Below are 25,657 nucleotides of genomic sequence, written 5' to 3' on the forward strand. Positions count from 1 at the left end.
ATGCCCTCTTTTACAATGGTGTGCTAAGTGTTTTAGCGCATGTTTAGCGCGTGCTAAATCAACGCATGTACTAACCGTTAATGTTTCCATAAGATAACATACACATGTTAGCGTTTAGCACATGATTAGAGTGCGCTAATATTTACCGCGAGCTAAAAAGCATAATGCACCTTAGTAAAAGAGGAGGTAATTTTTTATAGGGTATACGATATGGTGTAATTTATTAACAAGGGGTCTCCAAGCTTTATATAGCTTAGGGTCTCACCAAGTTTAAGTCCAGCAATGACTGTTTCGCACACTTTAGTAATAGACTCTAGTGGCCCCAATATTCAGATCACGGCAGGCAGCCTGGTTACCTCCCTCCGTCTGCGGCAATCTCGGATATTCAATGCGGGGGTCATATCTGGCCACCAGCTTTGAATATTTGGGTCAAAGTTTGGAGGCTCAAAGTTAGCCAGCCTTGCCTACAGTGGCATAGTAAGGGGGGTAGGGCACGAGGGTGGTGGTCCTCCCCAGGCACCATGTTGGTGGGGGCACCAGTGCCCTCCTCCTCTCTGCCCCTCCACCTCTTCCCACTCCTCCCCTCGCCCTATACATCTAGTTGTTCACCGTCATAAGCAACATCATCGTGTTCCTTGTGACCGCGTTAGCACTCCCGCTGACATCACTTCTGGGTGCCTCGCATAGAAAGTGATATCAACGGGAGAGCCGACGGGGTCATGAGGAGCACATTGAGGTTGTTACTCGTGGCGGTGAATAACTAGAGAGAGGAACGGGGGAAGGGAAGAGGGGCGCATGTGCAGCAGGGGGGAGCAGGGAAGGAGCGGGGGAGGGCGGAGGGGAGGGTAAGGAGGGGTGCCTCTCACCACACCACTGCATGCCTATATTCAGCTGCAGGCCTCCTAAGACATAAGGGCAAAAGAAGCACATGCTTTTTAGGCGGTTCTATCTAGTGGCTAGCCTTAGCTGGTCAGATGCTGAATATTGGTGGGGACCAGCTATGTCATGCAACATAGCAGGTCACTGGCCAATCCAGGAAGCCAGATATTCAGCAAGAGATAGTTTATCAAGTTTCAAGTTTATTGACTTTTTAATATACCGACCATCACAAAGTATCTGGCCGGTTTACAATAAGATTTATAAAAGTTTAGATATAAAATGTAGTGAGTGAACATTTAAAACATAATTTGACTAACATGAACGTGTGGATAAGAGGGAGAGGGAGGGGGAAAGTTACATATTTTAGAGAAGAAAGGGAGAAGTAGGGATGGGAAAAAAACAATTTGGGTAGGATCGCTTTTTTAAAGCGGTTGGATATATGAATTGGATTCGGAAGAGTTTATGAATAAAGTAGATGGGGAGAAGAGGGAAGAGGAAGAAAAAAAATAAAAAAATAAAAAATAAAAATAAAATTAAATAAGAAAAATAAAAATAAAAATAAAAAATAAAACTAAGACAGAGAGAATGCATCCTGAAATAGAAATGTCTTCAAATTGATCTTGAATTTATCTAAATGTTGTTCTTCTCTAAGTTGTTGAGGTAAAGCATTCCATAGTGTAGGGGCAACAACTGTAAAATTTATTTTTCGAGTATTATAAAATTCTTTGATAGAAGGGATTCGTAATAGTTTTTGGTCTGTAGACCTCAGAATTCGTGGAGAGCTATGGGGGATAAGTAGTTTATGAAGAAATAGAGGCTGGTTTGTGAGATTTATTTTGAAAATAAGCAGGATGACTTTATAGGTTATGCGGTGCGCGATTGGTAGCCAGTGTGCATCTTTCAGAAGTGGAGTAACATGATCATATTTGCCTATTTTATAAATGAGTTTTATTGCAGTATTTTGAATTAATTGTAAACGGCTGTCTTCTGCTGCATATCAGCAAATAGCTAGTTAAGTGGTAATGGTACTTAGCCAGCCAAGAGCTGTTCACGGCTGGCTAAGTGTTTGTGTGTGGGGGGGAGGCAGTGTTTTTAATAATAATAATTTATTCTTATATACCGCCAGACCACGAATGGTTCTAGGCGGTTCACAGCAGATAAGGCTGAACATCCAGCGAATATACAGTTCAAAAAGATGCATCAATTTCTAGAATGTACACAATACATGTTATATTTAAAAAGAATTAGGAAGCTTGGGTTACAAATTTGTCAAATAGTTGTGTCTTTAATAGTTTTCTAAAAAAATAATAGGATGAGACTCCTGGCATGATTTTGCCAAACCAGACGTTCATTTTGGCTGCCTGGAAAGAGAGAGTTCTCTCGAGAAATCTCTTCAAACGACACGATTTGACAGTAGGATATGTGAGTAACTGGACTCTACGTGTGGGCTTATTGGAGTGATTTAAAGAGAAATGGGAAACAAGGTATCCTGAGAACATACTAAAGATTGATTTGAAGCAAATACATGCGAATTTGAATAAAACTCTAGCCTCAATTGGGAGCCAGTGTAATTTTTGGTAATAAGGAGTAGCATGCTTGTTAAAACTATATATGACTGTTAGACTGTATAATTGTAAAACAAAATGAAATTGTTTCATTTTCTTTTTCATTTGTGTCGCTACACTCGCATAACCTCTCTCCTCATGTTCACTTTCCTGCCTCTCTAGCCAATTCAAACTCCTCTTACATGTGGATTCATTCTATAGCTCCTCAGTATTTTTATTTTATTATTGGGATTTAATTTCCTGCTTTTTCATGAAAAGATTTGCCCAAAGTGGTTTACACTACATTGAATAGTAATCAGGCTCTTAGATATTTTCCCTATCTGCCCCGGCCCAGAGTTACAAGGAGTAGGCTGAGACTGAACTCACAACCTCGGGGTGCTGAAGTAGCAACTCTAACCACTAGGCCACACTCTCCTTTCTTATCTCTCCATACACCCCTTCTCAGGAATTCTATTTATCAAGTAAATCACTCTTGTCTGCACCCTTCTCCTCCACCGCCAACTCCAAACTCCATTCCTGCCGTCTTGCTGTACCGTATGCCTGGAATAGATTTCCTGAGTCGGTTCATCGTACTCCATCTCTGGCTCTGTTCAAATGCACCTTTTTGAGCCTGCTTTTAAATCCTATTTGCCAGATTTTTACTCATGTTCTATTACTAATTCCCATAATAAATCAAACTCCCTAATCTCTTATTTGTCCTGATTGTCTGGCTTGGATAGATTCTAAGCTCTGTTCAGCAGGACCACTTTTATGGTTTTCTGTACAGTGCGAAGGACACAAAAAGGCTAGGGGAAATGACCACACAAGTTAACCAGGATGGCAGCAACAAAATCTTTATTGGAGACATTGGAGAACAAAATGGAACAAAGTAGGGCCTCGGCTGTTGGCCTAACACAGACCATGTTTCGGCTAAAGAACCTTCCTCAGGAGTCCTGCTGCATAATAAACAAACCTAATTCAAACACAAAATACGGTGAGGATGATGGTAGATACTCCAGTGTCTCCAATAAAGGATTTTGTGCTGCCATGCCATCTGCTTGTGACGTCATTCCCACCATCTTTTTTAGTCCTTGCCAATTAGTGGGAGTGTTTGGGTTTTTTTTCCAATACAGTGCTGCATATGTCTAGTAGCATTAACAAAATGATTAATACTGGTAGTGTTTTTTTGTAATAATCCGCTGTCTAGTAAAAGTGAACCCTATTTAAGATAGTATTTTGAAAACTGGCTGTAATTTCTCCCTAAATATGCCATGGATCTCTTTTTTTTGTGATCTGCTTGAATCCAAAGGACACAGGCAGAATAGAAATTGCAGAATAGATTAGGATAGAAAGCTTAGGGGGTAGTTTTATCGACCCTTTTCTGAATGCACAGCCTGTTTTACCCACAGAAAAAGGGCTTTTATACAGTGTGCCATCGCCTAAACACATTAAAAGTAACACAAATCATTTCCTCTTACATGATCTGCACACATGTGCTCATAAGGTATAATTTGGGTGAAAGACACGTGAAGTTGAGATGCCTGCATGTGTATATTTTAGAAAATATGCAGGTACATGTGTAGAATTTATGCATATATTTATTCGTACCTCTGACTGATAATCATTTGTGTGCTATTGAGGCCGAATCTGGTACCTTATAAGCCAGTGGTCCCAAACTCAAACCTTTTGCAAGGCCACATTTTGGATCTGTAGGTACTTGGAGGGCCTCAGAAAAAATAGTTAATGTCTTATTAAAGAAATGACAATTTTGCATGAGGTAAAACTCTTTAGAGTTTATTAATCTTTCCTTTTGGCTAAGTCTTAATAATAATATTTTAATTTATAGCTGAAGAGACATATGATCAAGAAACTGTTTTATTTTACTTTTGTGATTATGATAAACATACCGAGGGCCTCAAAATAGTACCTGGCGGGCTGCATGTAGCTCCCGGGCCGCGAGTTTGAGACCACTGCTATAAACTATAAAGGATCCTCTAATGCCTTTATAACATAGGTAACCTTTTTGAACTTTCTACAAAGATGTCCTGTTATAATAGGGTGAACAACCAAGGTCCTAGACAGCCACAACCAAGTCGGGTTTTCAAGATTTCCACAATGAATATACACGAGATTGATTTGCATGAACTCTTTCTATTGTATACATATAGGTTTGTGGTCCTTGAGGACCATGGTTGACCACTCTTGGAATGACTCTTTTAGTGTGCACTAAGGGAGAAATTCTATAAATGGTATCTAAAAAGATAGGCGCCTATCTCTTGTCAATCACACTTCGGCGCCTATTGCAGAATTACGCCCAACTTAAAACTTAGGCACCTGTAATGTAGGCCAGGGTTTTAAAGGCCTACATTATAGGTGCTTAAGTCCTTTAGAGCAATGTTCTTCAATTGTCAGTCCGTGGACTGGTGCCAGTCCGCAGACAGTGTTCTTCAGCCGCCGATCCACGGTACGATCAATGCAGCGTTATCTTCGAGCAGGCTCCCTCTTCCTTAGTGCTGCAGCGCACAAAGCCGTGGGCAGAGGCTCCTAAGCACGTCCTGTACCTGAACCAGAAGCCTTCTCTCTGACGTCGCAACGTGAAAGGGAAGGCTTCCAGATGAGGCGCAGGACGCCCGAGGAGCTGCTGCCCACAGCTTTGTGCACTACAGCATTGAGGAAGTTGGGAGCCGGCCCAAAGATAACACCAGGGGGCGGCATAAAACGGCCAGGCGGGAGCAGACCAGAAGGCAATGCACAGCATGGAGGGAGGGAGGGAGGGAGACAACAACAGTACGTGATTTACATCTGCTATCTGTTCAGGAAGAAATGCATTTGTTTCTTTTCCTCTGGGGTTGTACTGCATGCAGCATCTTGCATCTTAGGGTTTGTTTGTATATATTAGTATTTTTTAGTTTTTGGTCCCATATTTGCATGAGGTTATCTGTGTTCTGGTAGGAATGAATACTGAGAAGCATAAAGTGTACTTTGTGTAGTTTAATTTTGTGGTTAACCATTGTGTGTTATTAATATGATAATATTGTGTGTGTGTGTGTGTATATATGAAAAATGAATGAAAAAAAATGGTGTTACAATTAGTACTATTATGGGGGCGTGGTCTGGGGCGGAGATTGGGTGGAGAGGGGCGGGGTCTGGCCCACAACTTAGCCTAATGTTCTTCAATTGCCGGTCCGCGGACCCGTGCCAGCCCACAAAATAATTATTTTATTTCCGCCGGTCCATAGGTGTCAAAAGGTTGAAGAACAACGCTTTAGAGAATCACGCCTAGTGGCACCTAATTCTTTCTCCACCCCTCAACATGCCTATTTTGGAGTCTGGCCCCGCTAGGCACCGTGCAATAGGCATCTATTTTTTGTAGAATCGTGCCTATCGCCAAATTAATTTTTATTTTTCTCAATTATGAGCATCTTACGCTGTGTTTTACTAAGCCATGGTAGAGGTTTTCTACAGTGGTCCAAAGCGCTAAATGCTCCGATGCTGCTCCAGCGCTCATAGAATTCCTATAAGCGTGGAGCAGCATCAGAGCATTTAGCACTTTGGGACACAGTTGAAACCTCTACCACAGCTTAGTAAAAAGAGCCCTTAATTATTTCAAGACATTGCAAAAGAAGAAACATTGTCTTACCTCTTGCATGCCATGCCTCTTGACTATGCCGTTTCATATGGTGTTGATCGTCAGCAGCTGAGAAGAGTTTAGATTCTTGCAAAGACTTTTCATTTACTTGGTCAGTTATCGCTGTTTCACACTGTTTTTCCAGTAACCTATATGTCTTGGGAGAGTCTTCTGAGGGTTGTAAATATTCTCTATTTTGTACCACAAAGGTTTCCGACTCTGCCTCTCCTGGAACATTATCTCCCACATCTCTAGCAAGTAGTTCAGAGGGTGGTGGTAATAACCCTTCTGAGATTCCCAGGGAGGTATGCAATCCTTGGCTGTTTTTTAGGTTATCACACATAGACATGCTATTTTCAAAGTTAGAAAGGTTTACTGCATGGCCTAATATTGGTTTTATGTGGTCAGCATGGTCTGATATCTGTTTTATGAGGCCAGCAGGAGAATTAAGGAAAATCTGTGAGGTAGAGATAGCATGGCCAAAATTCTCCATATGCAATGGTGCACTTCCACTGTTTGGTAAACCATCAGTCTCCGAGAGAGAATCATCTATGAACAACAAAAACTCTGAAGGAGTCTGGGGAGCAGTGGTGTGATCAGTAGAAAACAGCGGGGATGGTGGAGACTGTTGTGCGCATTCTGTTATCTCAGCAGAACACGATAAGGAAGAGGGTCTTACTACGGCAGGTTCACTGTCTGCAGGTTTTGAGGTCAGTGCTAAGCATTCGGTGTGTTGCCCGAGTGGATTCGATGGACCTTTTACTTCTGGCTTTGAAAATCTGTTGTGTGATGAGAACGACCTACGGAGAAGTTTCCTTGTGGAATGTTTCCCTGAGTGTTGGTTTTGTTGTTCTGTGAAACCAGAGTCATCGTTCTCGTTCTTTCCAGAACTTAAACAGTTTATGAACACATTCTTACTAGCCAAAGACTCCTTTTTCTTGTCAAAATCCTCTGTCACAGACCTTGTTAACTTTTTCTTGCATGAGCCAGAGAAACAAACTGAAGTCCTCCCTTTAGTCTTCACATGTTCCTCCACACTCAGTTTCTGCACAGCGTTGCATACTGGCTGAGCACCATTAGAAATGTTTACATTCTGACCAGTGGTGTCTGGTTTCTCTACACTCCCCTTCTTTTGGTAGAAGCTAAGGGAAGGGGTTCGAAATATGCTCCTGCGTTTTTCTGTACTACCTGAGCTTGAGTTGGTGCTGGTAGGGGAAGAGCTGTGGACACCCTCTATGTTGTTGGATATTGGTGAGGAAGGTAGAGAGCCCTGCCGTCGGATAATACTCTTCCGGAATATTGGCAATCTGGAGACCAGAGTAGAGCGCCTTGACCCCGAGTCCCCCATCAGGACTCAAAGGTGTGTAGTATAAAATAAAGTCCAAATTTGCCCCTCTGGAAAAAAAAAAAAAAAAATTGTTAGCACCCATCAATGCAATTTTTGAAAAAACATTAGCATGAAATAAGGAACAAGTCACAGTGGAAAACTAAGGGCTCCTCCTTTATTGAGGACTATGTTAAAAAAAAGTATGGCTTACTTCCTTTTTGTTAATATATTGATCTAATAATGAAAATTGATTTATTTCTGTATTATTTTTGAATTATTATGATTACTAAAAGAAATATTGGATGTATTAATACCGTATATTGCCTGTTAAGCACAATTGTTGTTTATTTGAAAATTTAAATAAAGAATTACAAAAAAAAAGAAAACTAAGGGCTCCTTTTATCAAGCTGCGCTAGTGGGGTTAGTGCGTTGGACATTTCTGCTAATCCACGCGGCCAGCTAAAAAACAATGCAGGCGTTAGCGGCTAGCGCGGCAGGCAGGTTAACGCACAGTATTACGTGCGTTAAACCTCTACCGCAGCTCGATAAAAGGACCCCTAAATATTGAAAAGTAACTATTTTCACAAGAATGACATAAGATGGAACAGACAGGTAAATGACCCTATTTATCCAAATATGTAGAGAAACCAGACTTCTGTAATATAACTGAATTATTCACAAGACCTCATACACCCAAGGCACTACTCAAACTTATTGTGTGCCTTTACTGGGGTGGTGCTTTCATCATTGGTCTTTTAGGCAATTACTTTTCTGATGTTAATCTGTGATTCTAGGCTGTATTATACATGACTGTGTGTGATAAAATATACAAGAAGAGCACTTAATTTCTGTCCGACAGTTACCTAACCGTTTCACTGTTCAGTTTCCTCAGGGGCTGTGCTACTTCCAACGTTCTTGTTTTCAACTGTTTCACAAAACAACCTTCATTATAATCGCATATTGCTTTTTACAAAATTTCTCTGACTGATTCTTATTACGCCCTGAATCGAGTGCCTGAGAAAACTGAACAGTTTGTGATCTTATTTTATTCACTCTTCTCTCATAACCTGGTCCAATTCACGCACCAATTTGTTTATTGCCATATTCCAATGCATTCCAAATAATTTTCTATGCAGCTGAGGTGTATAAAATATATTACAGTTGCACTCAAACACCAGAAGAGGGAGCGGTGAGTCATTTTATATTTTTTTTATTTTTTAATACAGCCTTCTGAAATCTATTTGCAGCACATTGTATCTATACAATTCTTTCCAACAGTTGTCTTTTTTTTCTTTTAGAAGGAACATTGCACGTATTGATTAATAATAGCCATCACCATCATCATCCAAATAGGATTCCAATAAACAATTCCCCTCAGGATTTTAGAAATATGCATGTTGTCGCCTCTGAGATGAATTTGCACATTTCTGGTGCGTGGGGGTTCATAAAAGTTTCAGAAAGGCTAGATAAACTGGATGTGACAGAGCCCAGGAAAACTATCTTCCTAGAATTTCTCTTTATGTTTAAATATTTTTATTGAAGGAACAAAAAGAAAATACATTCATATAATATATAAAGATATTCCTTACAAATAAATTCACATATTTAAAAATTCCATTCCATATAATACATATTATCAAATAATATTATCATTCCTCCAATTATTTTATATTTTAAACCAAAATCCCTCATTATCACCTCCTCTCTCCCCTTCCCCCCTCCCTCCCTTCACTTCCCCTCTCCCTCCAACCCATTTCCTTTTTCCCCCTCCATCCCATTCCCCCTTCCCTCAATCCCATTTTCCCTCCACCTCTCTGGATGAAAGGTGACAAAAAACAGCCAAGATCTGGAAAGCAATTAAGACAACCATAGCTTCAATGTAATTAATTGAGAATTAAACTTCTTGCTCCGGGTCAGTGGTAGGCACACTCATTAGTCAAAAGAGCCAAAGATCAGCAGTACAACGATTAAGATTTCTTTTGAGAGCCATACCCCGCACCCGCTTGTGCTACGACGGCTACATCAACGCAACTGACACCCCACTCGCCCGCACATAGTCAAAATCGATTTGTGGCAGAGCCTAGAGAATGACACAGGGAACAAATTTGTCTCCATCCCCATGAGCTCGGTCCCCGTCCCCACAAACCATTTGATCCCATCCACACAAGCCTCGAATAGTTTTATACTGAACTTATTATATTAAAAAGAAACAATATTCTGTACAATTGTCGATTTATAAATCAGTGTCTTCTCCCCACTCTCTCTTTCCCATTTACCTTCAGCATCCTCAGCCCACTCTCTCTCCACTTCCCTTCAACGCATGCACATAAAAGCAAGCAAGCAATTTTATATCATTTTCATTCTATTCATTAATAGAAATTAGAGTCTAAATAATGTCAGTCACATAACAAAACATAATTTTACAAAAATAATTCCCTGCATAGTCAAGCCTGCAAGGATTACTAGATGTCTTTCAGCAGCTCCCCTCCCTCCCTCCCTTCCTCTTGCCTTCGTGGCCAAGTCAAAATGATCTACCAACAATAAAATTTAAAAAAACACAAAGCACAGTGTACGCAGAGAAAATGTTAATCATCATTTATATTTCATGGGTTTTCAAAGAGGTCAAGGCAGGTGACTTTATGCAATGTTACCTCAGTAACAGCTATACAAAAATAGACAAATATACCCGCTCCCTTTTCACTAAACCACGATAGTGGTTTTTAGCACAGGGAGCTGCGCTGAACGCCTTGCGCTATTCTTGATGCTCATAGGCTCCCTGCGCTAAAAACCGCTATTGCGGTTTAGTAAAAGGGGGGACCATAGTGCAAAATATAGACAGCAGATATAAATTCTCAAAACAAACACATTTTGATCACTGAATTAAAAATAAAATCATTTTTCCTACCTTTGTTGTCTGGTAATTTCTTCAGTCTCTGGTTGCATTTTATTCTTCTGACTATGCAACCAATATTTCTTCCCTTCTTTCAGCCTCATGTATGGCTTCCTCTCCTCCAGAGCTCATTCCCTCCCCCAACTTTTTCTTTCTTTCACCCTGCCCCCTTCTTTCTTTCTCTCTCCATGACCATGCGCCCTTTCTTTCTGTATGTCTGTCTTTCTCTCTCTCTCTGTGCCCCTTTTCTTTCTTTCTCCATGCCCCCTTTCTTTCTTTTTGACTGTCTTTCTCTCTCCTTGCATGCCCCTTTCTGTTTGTCTCCCTGTCTTTCTGTCTCTCTGCCCCTCCTTCCTATCTTTCTTTATCCCTGCCCTCCCCAAGCCACTACCATTGGGGAACAGGCCGCAACCGCCGCCGGGGAATAGGCTGCCACCACGTTCTGAGCTCTGACTGCTTCCCTTCCCCGTAAAGAGGACGCTGAAGTGCCGGGCCAAGCAACTTTCACCACCTGACGTCAATTCTAATGTTGAAGTTCCAGGCCAGCCAGGCTCTAGGTGAAAGTTTTTGAACATAGGGATCCCAAGTCTTCATAAAAAGACGAGTATGTCTAGGAGATTGACGAACCTCCCAGACCTCAAATAAAAGTAAATGATGCAACTGGTTCCTCCAATGCCAAAAACTTGGAGATTCTTTCTGTAACCAATATTGCATATTACATTTATGCCCAATCATACATGCCTTCTGAAATTAAAGACATCTCCCTTGACCAAATACCCCACAAGCAGCTGCCTTACTAAAAATTACTCCCCTTAGAGAACCCACAACAGGACTATCCCATAATGAGCCCAAATATAATAGGATGGCAGACCAGAAAGCTTAAAGGGCACAGTCAAAAAGCATGAGATAATTTTCCCAAACCCTTATCACATTTAATACAAATTAGGGAATTTACCAAATCCGCATGAAAAGCTTGAAATTGGGAGAAATAGGCCCTATGTAAAACTCTATAAGTACATTCTGTCCATACAAAACCCGTAATAATTTTTGGTAATCTATTAATAGCTTGACTAAAATCAAGAAGTGATATCTAAGTCCCAAACTCCTCACTCCAATTTTGTAAAATTTTTTCATATGTACGAGTTGGAAGTAAATTCCACCATCACTTATGCAATAAAGGTACTGAAATTGGCACATTCTCACATTGATTAAAAAAAAAGAGATATAAGTATCAGAGTACAGCTCGCCGACGAGTGTGCCTGCTGGTTTTCTGCTATTTGGAGGGTCAGGGATTGAGAGTTGTTATGGAGGCTCCTTTCTACTATAGAATATCGGGGGGACGAGCATTGTTTTAGGCCTGTTCCGCCGCCTTGTGTTTGCTGGGGGAAGAGGGGTCTCTATGTTGGGGGGGTTGGGGTGTTGTAGGTGGGGAGGGGGCACTCACCATATGAAAATTCTTGATGACTACCTCTTTGTTGTATACTATTCCTTGCTTGATATCTTTGTATGTATTTCTGCAGTGTAGTATGGATTTCTTGATTTGTTCTGGATTTGTCATGAATAAAATATTATTTGACATAAAAAAGATAGAATTCTATCACGAACTCAACATGAAAGACCCGGTCTCTGTAATTTATTCACATAATTCACCAATTCCATATAAGCGTATAAAGACCCAGGACCCCCTCCTACTGTTAAAGAAAGGTCAGGAAAACTCCTTATCTTCTCTGTCTCATCCAATACCTGTGCTAAATAAAAATCCTAGATGTCATACCAGGTGTAAAGTCTCCATTACCTTGAATAGGTAACATATCAGTTATAAGTGGATTGTAAGCCCATAATTTAATTAAATTACCCCATACTAACCTCAATGGATTTAAAATAAAATTATATCTTAAATGAACTGGTAATTTAGACTGATGCCTGAAGAAGAAATAATAAATAAAAAGGATGAAAAAAAGGCTTTTTCATAAACTATTGGAGTAAATAAAACATCATCCAGAACCCAATCCCTAATATGTCTTAATAAACAAGCCCTCCCATAGATACGAAGATCGGGAAGCCCCATACCATCTCTCTTCCCCAATCCTAATAAAATATCAAAAGATAATTTTGGTTTCTTCCTGGCTCAATAAAAATTAATAATTGCAGTTCTTAATTTCTGCCAATCTCTACTCGTTAATTCCAGTGGAAGCATTTGAAGAGTATATAGCCACTTGGGGAAAAGAACCATTTTAAAAAGAGTTATATGCCCAATAGGGATAAAGGCAAAGACTGCCATTTCAGCAATATCTGTTTTGTATAACTTAGCAAACCTGGAATATTAGATTTAAATAAAAATTTAGGATCTACCGGTATATGGATACCCAAATATCTAAATTGATCCTCCATCCATTTTAGTGGAAAATCAGGACCCCACTGTATATATAAACTATCATTTGTAGCAATAGCTTCCGATTTATCCATATTCAATTTAAATCCCGAAAAGTCACCGTATTCAGCAAAACTTTCCAAAAGTGAACGTAATGAAATCCTAGGATTTGTTAAATGAACTAAAATATCATCTGAAAAAGCAGCAATTTTAAAACTAGAAGCCCTTATATTCACTCCAATAATATCTGCATTAGAAAGAATCTCACGAATCAATGGGTCCAATATCAAAATAAAAAGTAACAATGTCAAAACAAAAAGATAATCAATCCTTGAATGGGTATTATGGGCCCAGGAACAATGAGTATAATCCCTATCTAATGGATGCATTGCCCTCCAGATATCCAATAAATCTAAAGACTCACAAAACAAAGGAATCCCTTTAGTTAAATCCAACCTATCTGCTGCCCGAAGAACCGATTTGTCTAACTCTAAATCTGCCACCCTATTAAAATCACCCCTATTATCATAGGACAAGAATCCTGTTGCATAAGATAATTTAAAATTGTAGTGAAAAATTTTTTATCATCAGAATTTGGAGCATATAAATTACAAAGCATCATATCCAGCCCATTAATCTAACTTTTGCCACAATAAATTAGCCTCCAGGATCAATATGAACATGTTTCTTTTCAACAACTAATTTTTTATGAAAAAGGATAATAACACCCGCCTTTCTATGAAGGACCGGGGCTTCAATATAATCACCAACCCACCAAGCAAGAAGTTTAGAATGCTCTTGTGTTGTCAAATGCGTTTCCTATAAAAAAAACAATAGACGCTTTGGGCCTGATTCTCCAAAGTGCGTCCCGATTTTAGGCAGCTGTAGGCGTCCTACAGCTGTCTAATCAGCCAATCGGGATGCATGTTTTTTAAAAAAAATGCTCCCCAGGCAGGCCTGAAGGCACCTCCGGGAGCCTAGGGAGACCCGCAAGATGCCTAAGCTCGCCTAAGGGCCTTAGGCGGGCCTTAGGCGAACCTAGGTGGCCCTACGCGTCTCCCTAGTAGAGGAGAAACGCTAAAATGTAGGCCAGCAAAATGCGGCCGCTATACTTATTGCAGCAAGGGATCTCTCTGCCGCTATAAGTATAGCGGGCCGTGGCCTGTCCGATCGCTGGCAGGAGGGTGCCCAATCTCTCCTGCCCGAAGACGCACCCTCCCCCCCCCCCTGACAATATCGATCGCTGGCAGGAGGGTGCCCAAACCCTCCTGCCAGAAGATGCCCCCCCCCCGACAATATCGATCGCTGGCAGGAGGGTGCCCAATCCCTCCTGCCCGAAGATGCACACACCCTCAACGCTAACAACCCCCAAACCTCCACCCCACCAAACTAACCTTTTCTTAAGGCCAGACGGTTCTTGCCCGTCCAGCCGGCAGGCCTGTCTCGTCGAAATGAGGCGGGCCCGCCCCTTCCCGGCCCATCCCGCCGAAGCCTAAGGCCTGATTGGCCCAGGCTCTAGAAGCCTGGACCAATCAGGCCTTAGGCATAGCGGGTCCGCCATTCCCCACTAAGTCTAAGGTCTGATTGGCCAATCAGAGAGATCCCTTGCCGCGATAAGTGTAGCGGGCCGTGTCTAATCTAACCCAATTCTCTAATCAGCATCTGTAACATGGACACTGGTTACAGAATCGGGGTTTAGTGTAGGCCGATTCTGAATAGGACGCCTCTCCCGGGCGTCCTATAAAGAATCAGGGTCTAGGTGTCTTGCGGGCCTCGCCTTTTATAGGAGGCTTTGCCTGGGGAGCATTTTTTTTAAAAAAACGTGCATCCCGATTGGCTGATTAGACAGCTGTAGGACGCCTACAGCTGCCTAAAATCGGGACGCACTTTGGAGAATCAGGTCCTTTATGCCTATTTAAACTTTGCAGTATCTTTTTCCTTTTTATTGGAGTAGAAATCCCCCCACATTCCAAATAACAAATTTCTCTAATCCTGCACCAAGATATGCCATCTATCAATAACCTTCAAAAAATATTCAAGTACCTACAATGACTTAATTGCATAAACAAAATTAATAATCTAATTTGTAAGGCCTTTTCTTCCTCTCTGGGGGGGACGTTCTATAACTGGGTGCCACAAGTTAGGTGCCTAAATGCAGAATGTTAAATGGAAATTCTGTTCTTGAATGCTTTCAATAGAAGTAAAACCTGGATGTCTCAATCCATCATACTTTCTCTGGAGACAAATGGTAACCCTAGCTAAACCTAGCCACTTAAATCATTGCTCATCACTTAAGTGGCCATGGGTTACTGCATAAGGATAGGAGAGACTTTTATGTGGTCCCATTTATGCAGTAAATGTTGCTACTTAAGGGCTGAATATCAGCACTCAAGCAACCAAGAGCTGACTCCTCTCCTGGCATGCCCCCAACATAGCCGGCTTTGTGTTGTATTAGCTGTGATATTCAGCTGCACTGAGCCGGTTAAGTGCCACTGTTAGTGGTTGAATAAATCATTTTTAATTATAGACTCTGAGGTGGTTTGTGTCTACAGAGGAAACCTTATTGAATCAGGTAATAGACGATACGGCACAATTCACAGCCTGCACTACAGTAAAGAATTATAATAAAAGTGTAATTACATAAAGAATTATAATCATTTTACAACATCTGAAAACCTTCACCAGATAGTTTTCGACTTGGTAGTAGCCAGACAGGACAGACAAGTTTAGATCTATGAGGCTATGATGGTGGTCAGAGCAAAAGGCAAAAGGCTGAGAACCAGGAAAACTAGGGTTCAAATGCAGCTTCTCCATTAATGCTCCATTCAACTTGGACAATTCACTTCATCCTTTATTATCTCGGGTATAATTTACATTGTAACTCAATTTGAACAAGGGAATAACCTTTATTGTGATGTTTAATGTGAGCAAGGTCAAAGTGATATACTTGGGAAAAAGGAATCCAAAATATGGCTATGTAATGCAGGGTTCCACATTAGGAGTCACTACCCAGGAAAAGGATCTAGGTGTCATCATTGAGGATACATTGAAACCCACAGCTCAGTGTGCGGAAGCGGTGGCTAAGAAAGCAAATAGAATATTCATTTTCAGCAGAGGCCCTTCCTACCTGCGTGTGGTGACTGGAGATCGCTGTGGGGAGTTCGTTGTTAGAGGCAAGACCAGTTGGCATGGAGGCATGGTTGATCGCTGCTTATTGTTGCCTAGAATGGGGCGGCGTCTGCTCTCTCACTGGGGAGCAGCTGGTGGTGTCTCCAGATCCGTGGAGTGGGACTGTGCCAGGGACTCCTCCTCTCAGTTGTCCGATGGAGGGAGAGTACTGTATTCTTCGGGAGCTACCCATGAGCATCCGCCGCCCACCGAGAGCAGTGCGGCCCGGTGCTGGATTGTTCTATCTCTGGGTATCTTCTGCCTGGAAGCAATGAGTCAGGGCTGCAGCAGCTGGAAAGCCCGAGCTGATATCTGTCCCATCTGGACTTTTGCCGTTGGAATTATTTAAAATATGTTCCTTTTACTCTTTGGGATCTTGAGTAAGGAAACAACAAGACAGCTGGTCTACTAGATCCAACGTGGAACAAAATGGGTTTTAATATGCCTCTATGATAATAACCCTAAACCAAAAATGCCAAGGCCCCGACAACCAGTATAATTCCTGCAGTCCCTATAGGGAGCCCCTTTCAAAATGATTTAAATGGCCAAGAGAGGCTTCTGGTGATTTAACCACTTGTCCAGGGCTATCCAGGGGTATTTAACTAGACAGGGCCACTGAATATTCCCTCTAAATGGCGTTTCCCTAACTGGTGAGGTTAGGGGTGGCCTGGGGGTAGGGATTTTGTAAAGAAGTGACCTAGCTGTTTAGTGGCGATGCTCAGTTTGCTAACAGGCTAGGTGACTGCATAAACCCCCCTCTTTTACTAAGGCGCACAAGCCGATTTAGCGCACCTTAGTACAAGGACCCCAAAGTTAAAGACAGCAAAAATGTGAATTTTGGCAAGTGCCCAGTTAACCTCTGGATAACTGCACATTTTTTTCCTGTAGTCGCCCCCTCCGTTGCCCTCCTCAAAGAAAAAAAAAATCAGGAGGCCCCCAGCCCCACCACACTCAGCTGCTGCACATAGATAGCATAGGTAAAGCATTCAATGGGGTCCTTTTACTAAGGCGTGCTACCCGATTTCATGCGTGCTAAATCAGCTAGCACGCCTTAGTGAAAGAGGGGGAGTGTGTGTATGTGTTGGAGGTGGGGGGAGGGAGAATATTTAATAGGATCAGTGACCACCAACCACTTCTGTACCACACATTCCTATTCAGTTACCAAAAGAACTACTGGCTCAGCAAACAACCTATCGCCTTCTCCCTTTCAAGAAGGACTATCTCCAGCTTTGTTTATTGTTTCAATTATATGCTCCAATGCAGCCTTTTTGGCGAAACGCACTGTCTCCAGAGAGCATTAAATTTTTTTTTTTAAACCAAAAAAACCCCCACTTTTCTTCATTTGGTCTGCTTCTTGTCTTCTACTCCTTGGGGATCTTGCCAGGTACATGTGACCTGGGTTGGCCACTGTTGGAAACAGGATACTGGGCTTGATGGACCTTCGGTCTGTCCCGGTATGGCAACTTTTATGTTCTTATGTATCTGCTTGCAACTTGCTTTCAGCTTGGATTTGAAAAACAAATGCATAGTAAAATCTAAAATCTGAATAACCATGTAATATATAAGAAATCTCAAGCAGAAAAACCTACAGTTGAAGGGAGGTTTAGCTCCTTTAGGTGCTGAGCAAACTGAAATCACCATTAGCCAAAGTTTTGTCAAACCTTTCCAGAGGGACCCCCAATCCAATCAAGTTTTAAGGTTATCAACAGTGAATAAGGGAGAGTAAGCTGGTTTTAAAATTCTGAAAGGGCTGGTTTTGGGGTCTGAAAGTTAATACAATAAATACAGTAACTTAAATTCCACACATGTATAAAATCACAGTCATAATAAAATACTCAGCAAAATTAAACAACATTAAGCAAAATCAGATCTTCAAAGATTTTCCCCAAAAATGTCTTCAGATTTTGACAGAAAGACAAATTAAATTGGAGATGTATGTACATTGGTAAGCCACTACATTGGAAATTGAACTCCACTGGAGTTTGGAGGGATGGGGGTGCAATGCTAAAGGTTTGTTTTGGGTGCCTCCTATCCTTGCACCAGTTCACAAAGCAATCTATGGAGAAAACTCAAATGGACCAACACCTGTTAACAAAATCCCATACGCCTTCAATTCATGAGTATCACAACATTTCAAAGCATCCTTCCAGTCACCTCAAGTTCAATGGAAGAAGATGTTTGAGGCTACCTAAGAATATCAAGGACCTCTTATCTAGAACAAACTGTCAACATACCTAAGACAACCCACCACTTATCTTGACTTCCAGAAGAAACTAAAGCCATACCTCTTCTCCCTATAGCCAACCTCCTATCTTTCACCTCTTCCCTTTAACAGCCACAAGATCTAACTTAAAAATGTAACATGAAGAACTAGATTCAATTCTTATTGTAAACTAAACTAAACTAAACCTTAAGTTTGTATACCGCATCATCTCCATAAAGATAGAGCTTGACACAGTTTACAGGTAATTCAATAAATGAGGGAAGGACATAATAAGAAATTAGAGGTTAAGAAGAAGATAGCTAGCTTTACATTGTAAGCTGCATAGATTCCTTGTAAAGAAATTGCGGGATATAAAACACTGTATGGTATTGTATGGTCCCTGCCATAAATCCATCCTGACCTGGAGAACCATGAAGTAAAAGGCCCACGATAACCCTTTTAATTTATTTTATGTACTGACTTTAATTATAATATAGATAGAGGGATAATGCAGTTTAGTTATCCATCATCCACTGCAGCGCTTAGGCCAGAGGGAGTGGGGTTACAGTAAAATGTAGAATAGTGCTTATTAAACTCCTTTATTGGATTCTTATTCATTTAAAGGAGTAAGTTCTTGGAATTCTATGTCTGTATGTTCTGTTTCTCAAATAAAAGGGTAATTCTATAACCTAAGCACCAACATTTACTGTATGTACACATTAATAAATGTTTAGAATACTAGTATCGTGCCCATATATGCCAATATCAGGTTAGGTTGGCGATCTGTAATGGAACCTACATGTAGTTCCCTACCGTGCAGCTTCAGGTACCTACATGGAGTTGCCCACTTATAGAATTCATAAATATCTTTTTCAAACATAATATTTGGCTTTATTAAAAAAAAAAAAAAAAAACCCTGAGACACCAGTTTTCTGACTTAATATAGTAGCATATTTAAATATTAGTCATGGTTTTAATAACACACCATATTTTTGGCTGACTGCATAAATTGCCGTCCCAGTGTATAGATTTATACTTTTCATTCCAATGGTTCTTTTTCCTTTTCATTATTTTTACCTACTGCGTAACTTATAATCGCCCCTCTGACAGCCTTATAAGCATCCCATCTTACTGCTGTGAATGCACCCTTATTGCAGATCAAAAAACACTCTTTGGTTGTCTTATTCATGAAATCACAGAATGAGGAGTCTATCAATAAACCAATATTTGAACAGATATTTAGCTCACACCTTTCCAAATCTGCACAATCTAGAGATAAGGACACAGTCAGTGGCACACAAAATACAAAATTTCACTGATAAGATAAGGGGAATCAAACTCTCAGAATAAGGAAGTAATCAATTCTGGTCTATGATCAATATGGTAAGGGATAATAAATATATCACCCCATATTCAGTGATATTTAAGCAACCAGGAATGGCTCCTGACCGGTAAAATAGTACTTAGCCAGCACTAAACTGCAGAAGAGCTTCTTACCGCAGGTTTTCAGGGTAAATGCTCTGACAAGAGATAGCTGGGCTAACACACACAATTTGAATATAGTCTCTCCCAGAGGGATGCATCAAATGTCACCATTCTAACAAAGTTGATTCCCTAATGATAGACTAAATGATGACAAAAGACTGGGGCCTCCTTTTACTAAGGTACGCTAGTGTTTTTAGCGCACACAGGAAATTACCGTGCGCTACACGGCTAGAACTAATGCCAATTCATGCTGGCATTAAGGTTTAGCGCGCGCTATTCCGCACGTTAAAGCCCTAACGCAGCTTAGTAAAAGGAGCCCTGGATTTCTTAAACTGATTATTCAAGGCCATATCCAATGGCTCTAGGTCAGAGTTTCTTAAGCTTTTATGGTTCCTGCACCCCTTTCACTGATCAATGAAAGTCCTAAACCATGTGTCCCATGGTGACTACTGACAACTACATCTCAGTGTTAGCCACTAACAGAGTCAACTAGTGCTGTCCGATTTAGGAAAAAAAAATTTCAATTCGATTAAATTTTGCCAATTAAATTGATTTTTCAATTCAATATGATTTGATTTGCTTTCTATGACATAGCTTTTTTTTTGCGAGCGGACTAAGCTAATGTGAACAAAAATTCTCTGTTACATTACCCTGATGGTATTATACACACTTACATTACAAATCAAGAATTACCCCGTACCTTTTTAATTTTCCAGGCGCGAGCAAACTCACAGACTCGCTGCCCGCATCATGTCAGCTTTCGCTCTGATGTCACTTCCTTGTCACGGGGCCCGGAAGTGATGTCAGAGAGAGGCAACACTGTCGTGGGTAGCAAGTTCATAATGCTGCTCATGCAGGGAACATTAAAGAGGTGCGTGCATCAGGGGAGGCAGAAAGGAGCGGGGGACAGGACAGGAAGACAGGTGCTGGCGCCCCTACCAATACCATGCCCAAGGCAGACCCCCTCCCCGTATTCCCCTTACTATGCCACTGCATGCACCCACATTTGTGAATGCAATTGTAAGCACCATTTATAGAATTCCCCTGCAAATGCTTTCCTAATCACTGGCATCCATTGTTCTAAGTCAGTAGTCTCAAACTCAAACCCTTTGCGGGGCCATATTTTGGATTTGTAGGTACTTGGAGGGCCTCAGAAAAATAGTTAATGTCTTATTAAAGAAATGACAAATTTGCATGAGGTAAAACATTTTATAGTTTATAAATCTTTCCTTTTGGCTAAGTCTTAATAATAATATTGTCATTTATAGCTAAAGAGACATATGATCAAGAAACTGTTTTATTTTACTTTTGTGATTATGATAAACATATCGAGGGCCTCAAGATAGTTCCTGGCGGGCCATGAGTTTGAGATCACTGTTCTAAGAGTATTTCTACTGGCAGAGAATTCAGTAATATAGAATCCACTATAGAAAAGACACATGCTCTTGGATCTGTTTGGCATTATCTTTTCTATGATGGCACTTCCAAAAAAAGCTTCTCTTGACAGATCAAAGCTTTCATGCCACAAGTTCATCACTTTCTGACACTTTGATACCAGATATTACACTTGAAAATTAATAATATTTTAAGCTTTATTCTTCAAATAACTAACAACCAGTGTAATGCCTGAGGTTTAGCAGGAATATGTTCAAATCGATTACAGTCAGTTAACAACTCTATAAGACCTCATGAAAAAAGGAAAGAAGACCAAAATACCCTGCATTTATTAAAATTGACAAGAGTAAACACCAAGGTTTGTAATATCATCCTAAAACGTTTATTTATTTTTAAAAAGTATCACCTGTTTAAATCCTAAATCTTAATAGTACAACAATAGTACAAAATAATCAAAAATAAAACCAGTTAAAATCTCCACAATCTATGCTCTGCAAAAAAAAAAAAAAAAAAAGCATTATACTCTGCATTCTGCTCTACTCCTCTCGTATGAGGAAAGACTAAAATGTTTAGGGCTCTTCAGCTTGGAAAAGAGACGGTTGAGGGGAGATATGATTGAAGTCTACAAAATCCTGAGTGGATCGATTTTTCACTCCGTCAAAAATTACAAAGACTAGGGGGGGACACTCAATGAAGTTACAGGGAAATACTTTTTTAAACAAATAGGAGGAAATATTTTTTCACTCAGAGAATAGTTAGCTCTGGAATGCATTGCCAGAGGTTGTGGTAAGAACTGCTAGCGTAGCTGGTTTTAAGAAAGGTTTGGACAATTTCCTGGAGGAAAAGTCCATAGTCTGTTATTGAAAAATAAATGGGGGAAGCTACTGCTTGCCCTGGAACGGTAGCATGGAAATGTTGCTACTCCTTGGGTTTTGGCCAGGTACTAGTGACCTGGATTGGCCACTGTGAGAACGGGCTACTGGGCTTGATAGACCATTGGTCTGACCCAGTAAGGCTATTCTTATGTTCTTAAGCTTGCTCCTGTCCGTGCAGAGATGCTAGCTGATTGGCTGCCACGAGAATTTGCCCTATTTTCTGTTGGTAAAACATTTTACCTCTGGAATAGCTGTAGGTAGCGATGGATGGGAGGGGAAAAGCAGTAAGGAGAATGTAGGAGCCGGCTCCATTTTTCCACTCATTAAGATGTTTGAAAAGATCCCATGACTCTGACTCAAGACAGGAGTGGCCCCAGCCCTGGGATAATGTATCCAGCAGACAAAGGATCCAGCAGCGACCTACCCCAGCGCAGTGACAATGGTGGATAGCCAGAGCCTGGGTGCAGTATGACTGAACTTCACCACAAGCTGAGATACAACATAGAGCTGAGAAAACAGAAGAATGGGAGAACCTTGCCCTAGAGGATCTACAGGAAGCACCTAAAATCTTGCCAACCCATGGCCCCATGTAATAAAGTTGCCAACAGGGACAGTGGTATTGGCAGCATCAGCTCCCCGTCCAACAGTGAAGAGACTTGTTTTATGAGTGAGGATCCAGGAGAAGCTGGCCAGCCAACCTTGGCTATCCACAAGAGACATTCCCTCAGGGATTCAGAGGCAGATAATGACCTGGAAGAGGGCACTGGGGGGAGGGGGGTAGATGGACTCAAAAAGCAGCCCAAGATGGAGCAGAAGCACTCTTGGCCGTTCCAGTCCATCAGAAAGTGTTTCACATTACTAATTGGTGCTATCTTACTGTGGCAGGTGGGGATCCCAAGCCCCATCAACCAAAGACCTCCTCCTGGCCACAATGCTTGCAACCTGGGCAGCATCCCCAAGTAATTAGTGTCAGCCCCCATTCCTCCATCCCAGCTCATGTATTTTTTTTTTAGTCTTACCCATTGGTGTCGCTGCCACCGTCGATCCGCTGTAGGTTGATCCACTGTAGGTTGAGCATCTGTGCAGTGTCAAGGCCTAATGGCTCCCGCCTTCTCTGAGAATCTTGGAGAGGGCAGGAACTGTCAGGGTTTGAGTATGCGCAGATGCTCATGACCCTGCACTAGATCAACACACGGTGGAATTGCAGCATTGGCACTAATGGGTAAGTGCAATGCCATGGGGGGATGTATGGAAGATAGTGGCTCCGGAGGAAGGGGGCGTGCATGGAGGTCAGTGGCTCCAGGGGGGCCTGTATTAAAGAGAGTGACATTGCTCGGGGGAGGGGGGCCTATATGCAGGATAGAGATGCCGGAGTTCGGCAGGGAGCAAGAGAAGGACAGCTGGGATGGTGAATCTTGACTCGAATATAAAACAAGACCCCAATTTTTGGGCCATTTTTTGGACCCAAAAATCTCACTTTATATTTGAGTATATACAGTATCTATCATTTGTTAAACAAATTCTAGTCAAGCTGCAGTGCAAGTTTTTCCAGTTACATAGCCTTAGGCATTGAGAACTGAAAACAAAAAATCTCCTGGAACACTGGTTAAATCAGAATTTTTAATCCTAAAAGCAACTGATACCCTGCAGATCTGTATACCTTCAGACATTCTATCTCCTTTCTTAATTACTTCATAACCAGGTAAATAAAAAGCTATAGGGCACGAAGACGCTTTAATAATCCCTAATTACTCAATTAGGAAAATACAAGTCTAAAAGGAAAATCAAATTAACCTTTGCAAAATTATGAGCATGCTTGAATTCTTAGAGTCTGATTCATCCCAGGCATTTCCTATGCACATAGGGATTGAGAAAAGTCTTAACAATCAGACCCACAATGTGGAGAATTCCTATATTTTTGCTTTCGTTTTTAATAGAACATTTTCTGCCCAACCTTTAGTGGTATTTAGCTGGCTGGGATTGAATGAAAAGTGTAAAGAAAAGTGTGGAATAACTTGTAAATTTAATAGTTCCACATCATTCCCTTCTTGGTTGGGCTGAGAACTTTTCAGTGGCCCCCCATATTGTGATGTAATAATACCTCATTCCACCAATGCCTAAGAGACAATCTCATTGGTAATTAGATTACATTACATTTACATTAGTGAATTTTATTCCACCATTACCTTGCAGTTCAAGGCGGATTACATAAGAGGTTATCTGGACATTTCCAGAAGAGTTACAGAGTTGAGCGGGTTACTTTGGGGGAGTGAAATGCTACCTGTGGAGTTTGTTTGTCTTGATGGATTTCTTGAATAGCAGGGTTTTTATTTCTTTTCTGAAAGTTTTGTAATCTGGTGTCGTGATCAGTAGTTTGGATAGTTGGTGGTCATGTTTTGCTGCCTGCATGGCCAGTAGGCTATCGTACATTTTTTTTGCGTTTGGCACCTCTGATTGGGGGGGGATACGTGTATGGTATCTGGGTTCTCCTTTGCCTGATTGTGGTAGTTCGGATCAGGCGGTTGTTCAAGTAAGCTGGGCTGTCTCCATTCATGGCTTTAAATAGTAGACAGCAGAATTTGAATAGTATTCTTGCTTGTATTGGGAGCCAGTGTGAGTCGAGGTATGCGGCAGTGATGTGGTTGTATTTCTTCACCGAATATATCAGTCTCACGGCTGTTTTTTGTACTGTTTGTAGTTGTTTTATCATGACTGCGGGGCAGGGGAGATAAGAGGATGTTGCAGTAGTCTAGAAGTCCTAGGACTGGGGATTGGACCATGAGCTGGAATTGTTTTCTGTCAAAGAATTTTCAGATTTGCCTTAAGTTTTGCATGACCGCAAATGATTTCTGTATTGTTTTGTTGATTTGTGGTTGCATGGTACAGCATCTGTCTATCATCACTCCCAGAAGTCTTAGGGTGGGTTGAATGGGGTATGTGATTGAGTTTATTACTAAGTTTGTTATGGGTAGGGGTTTGGTTTTTTTGAGAAGAATAAATTTTGTTTTGTCTGGGTTCAGTTTTAGTTTGTGTTCTTTCATCCATGTAGCCATTGTTTCTAGTGTTCTATGTAGTGTCTGTCATGGAGTGTGTTGGTTGATCGAAAGGAAGGAGGATAGTGATGTCACAATGGCTTGGTTTCCATATACCTGTGTCTATTTACTAGATGCATTTGCCTCATTGAAATGAAAAGCATCAAGAGAAATGTGGAATAACATGTAAGTTTCATGGCTTCACATCACTCTCTTCTTGGTTGGACTGAGAACTTTTCAGTGACGCCTCATAAAAAACTGAAAGCAGAAAAGAAAAGAAAAGAAAGTACAATACCATTTGATTGGAAAGGGTATAGCAAACATATCAAAGAACATTCACACATATAGATACAGGAAAGTGGAGGGAGGGAGATAAGGGGAAAGAGGGAGAAGGACAGAATCCTAGACGCCATCATAGTGATCTACATATTAATTAGGTGTTTTGCATCTCATTATTATTGCTGTTTAACACATATTAAGAGACAAATACCATGCAATCCTTTCCTTCAAGCACCTTAATAATCACCCCCTTTCCCTTCCCCCAGCACCACTGATTCCAGCGGGAGTTATAGTTTATAGTTTATAGTTTGCTATACCAATGTGGCTAACTGGCAAATCTCAGCAGTTTACAATGTATAAGGGACCTCTGAAAAGTTCTCAGTCCAACCAAGAAGAGAATGATATGGAGCCATGAAATGTACATGTTATTCCACACTTTTCTTGGCACTTTTCATTTCAATGATATGAAATTTTATATTTTTATTTTAAAAATTTATATCCCCCTACATCCACAGTTCTGTGAGGGTTATCTAAAAACATGCATAATAAAATAACAAAATAATAACAAACAAACAATAAGC

General features: G+C 41.0%; 1 protein-coding gene across 3 annotated transcripts in view; it reads right to left on the reverse strand.

Annotated features, from left to right (window-relative positions):
* CCSER1 (coiled-coil serine rich protein 1) overlaps window positions 1-25,657 on the reverse strand; it is a 969,508-nt gene that overhangs the window by 751,674 nt on the left and 192,177 nt on the right. For all 3 annotated transcript variants that reach the window (XM_033958815.1, XM_033958809.1, XM_033958799.1), the window contains one exon: window positions 6,064-7,446. In XM_033958815.1, coding sequence (XP_033814706.1) covers window positions 6,064-7,399 — 1,336 coding nt within the window. In that variant the 5' untranslated portion in view covers window positions 7,400-7,446. The remainder of the gene's footprint in view (window positions 1-6,063; window positions 7,447-25,657) is intronic.

This window comes from Geotrypetes seraphini, chromosome 1 (genome assembly GCF_902459505.1).
Source record: "Geotrypetes seraphini chromosome 1, aGeoSer1.1, whole genome shotgun sequence".
NCBI classification, from domain to species: domain Eukaryota; kingdom Metazoa; phylum Chordata; class Amphibia; order Gymnophiona; family Dermophiidae; genus Geotrypetes; species Geotrypetes seraphini.